The sequence below is a fragment of the Lathyrus oleraceus genome, chromosome 7, assembly GCF_024323335.1.
Source record: "Lathyrus oleraceus cultivar Zhongwan6 chromosome 7, CAAS_Psat_ZW6_1.0, whole genome shotgun sequence".
Taxonomy (NCBI): Eukaryota; Viridiplantae; Streptophyta; class Magnoliopsida; order Fabales; family Fabaceae; genus Lathyrus; species Lathyrus oleraceus.
This window is the reverse complement of record NC_066585.1, coordinates 166,710,602-166,712,683: the sequence shown is the minus strand read 5'-3', so window position 1 is coordinate 166,712,683 and position 2,082 is coordinate 166,710,602. Positions and strand designations below refer to the sequence as shown.

Below are 2,082 nucleotides of genomic sequence, written 5' to 3'. Positions count from 1 at the left end.
AGGAATTAGGATTTAAAATTGAATATTAATGGTTTCTGGCTAAGGAATTAGGGGAAACTACTCTTGAGAATAATATTGAATCATTCTAACATAGATGTTATAAAATAAGGATTAAGTTTATTTCAAAGCAATTCATACACCCCGGACCTAGCATGCTTAACTGTATTGTGTTACAAATTCTCTACTTTTCCTTTATATTTTACACAGCAATTTATTCTTAACTCAACCAACCAAAGGTTCTTTTGTTTAATTGAATCGTTATCAACACCGATAGTTCCTAAGCAATCCTCGAGATCGATACTCAGGATAATTCCTTTTCATTACTACATCGGTAAAAATAGTACACTTGTTATTTTCCCGATCAAGTTTTTGGCATCGTTGTTGGGGACTGCCAAACTATCTGTTAATAATTATTCAATTGGAATTTTGTTGCTCTGCAACTAAAATTTTACTTTATTTTATTTTATTTTTTTATTTATTTCACTTTGCTAATCCTAACAATTGTCTAATATTTTTATGCGAGGTAAGGCCTCAGGTGAATTTCTTTTTGACGCAGAACCAGAACGATCGCTACGAGCACGACTCAGAAAAGCTAGACACGACAAACTGGAAGCGACAGAAGAACTGCTGATAGTTTCTGATTTTGAGAAAGAAGGAACCATTTCAATTCATTCGGAACACTCTGATTCTGAAAATTCAGATACCGAGTCTGAAACTATGGCAGTTGACCCACCTCCTATGGAGAGACTATTAGGTGATTATGGGGAGAAAATGCCCCGCTTAGAAGGATGACAATCGTAAATGAACCAGTCAATGTTGCCCACTTTCAACTTCACCCCTCAACGATACGGCAACTAGAAAGGAGACATTTCTCAGGAAAAATTAACGAAGATGCCAACAAGCATTTGCAAAGGTTTCTGACTATGACTACGTCGTTAAAAATTGAGGGGCATTCTGAGGAAGCTAAGAAGCTGGTGATGTTTCCATTTACATTGTCAGAAGATGCTGAAGAGTGGTTCTACTCTTTACCTGGTGGAAGCATCACAACTTGGCAACAGATGGAAACAACTTTTCTCAATGAGTACTTTCCGGCCTCTATATACATCCGAAAGAGGTATGACATAGTGAATTTTAAACAGAAGGAAGGAGAGTCACTTGGAGATGCATATAAGAGGTTCAAACGATTGTTGGTTGCATGTCCTACTCATAATATAGATGCAACGGAGCAAATGCGGAATTTTGTAAATGGTCTTCAGATGAAGACTAAGCAACTCATTGACGCAGTAGCTGGTGGCTCAACTAACTTTACAACAACCACTGGTATTAAAAAGATTATAGAAGCCATTGCAGCCAATGAGCACTTGGAGTTGTATGACCGTAGTGTTAGTCAACCCGAAGGGATAATTGACCTGAAATTGGCAAGTCAAGTGGTGAAGATGGAAGACCAAATAGCAACTGAAGTAGAAAGAAGACTGAAGAAGATGGCTATTGATACTCAAACTGTGGCACAAGTTCAACCGGTTCAACCAACTCAAGCTAGTAATTGCGAAATTTATGGAGGACCTCATCTTATCGCACATTGTGTTGCAACCGCACAACAAATTGAGGAGATCAAGTTTCTAAGGCAGAACAACCCTTATTCAAATACATACAATCCGGGTTGGAAAAATCATCCAAATTTCTCATGGAAGGATTAACAAGGAAATGTGCAGAACCAACCACAACAACAACAATTTCGACCTCAGCAACAACAACCGTATCAACAACCTCAACAACAGTTTCAGCAACAGGTACCAAGAAAAGCTGATTGGGAGATTGCCATTGAGAAGATGGCCGCTCAAAGCTCTCAATTTCAAGAAGAGACTTGAAGTAATTTAAAAAACACAGGTGCTTCAATTAAGAATCTTGAAATATAGATGAGTCAGATAGCACAACAACTAGCGGGTTCTCAACAACAGGGCGTTTTACCAAGTTCTACGGTTACTAATCCAAGAGAAAATAATCATGTGAATGCGGTGACCACAAGGAATGGTAAGTCGAAAGAAGTACCTGAGAAGAGTTCTGAAGAAGAAGACTTATTGC

The 2,082-nt window shown here is 38.2% G+C and overlaps 1 protein-coding gene across 1 annotated transcript; it reads left to right on the top strand.

Moving 5' to 3' along the window:
* The first annotated feature begins 923 nt into the window (after positions 1-923).
* Positions 924-1,697, top strand: LOC127102638 (uncharacterized). Its single transcript, XM_051039984.1, has one exon. The coding sequence runs from the start codon at positions 924-926 to the stop codon at positions 1,695-1,697; it is 774 nt and encodes a 257-aa protein (XP_050895941.1).
* Positions 1,698-2,082: the final 385 nt, after the last annotated feature.

Coding starts and splice junctions, on each gene's coding strand:
- LOC127102638 (XM_051039984.1), top strand. CDS start 924: ATGACTACGTCGTTAAAAATTGAGGGGCATTCTGAGGAAGCTAAGAAG.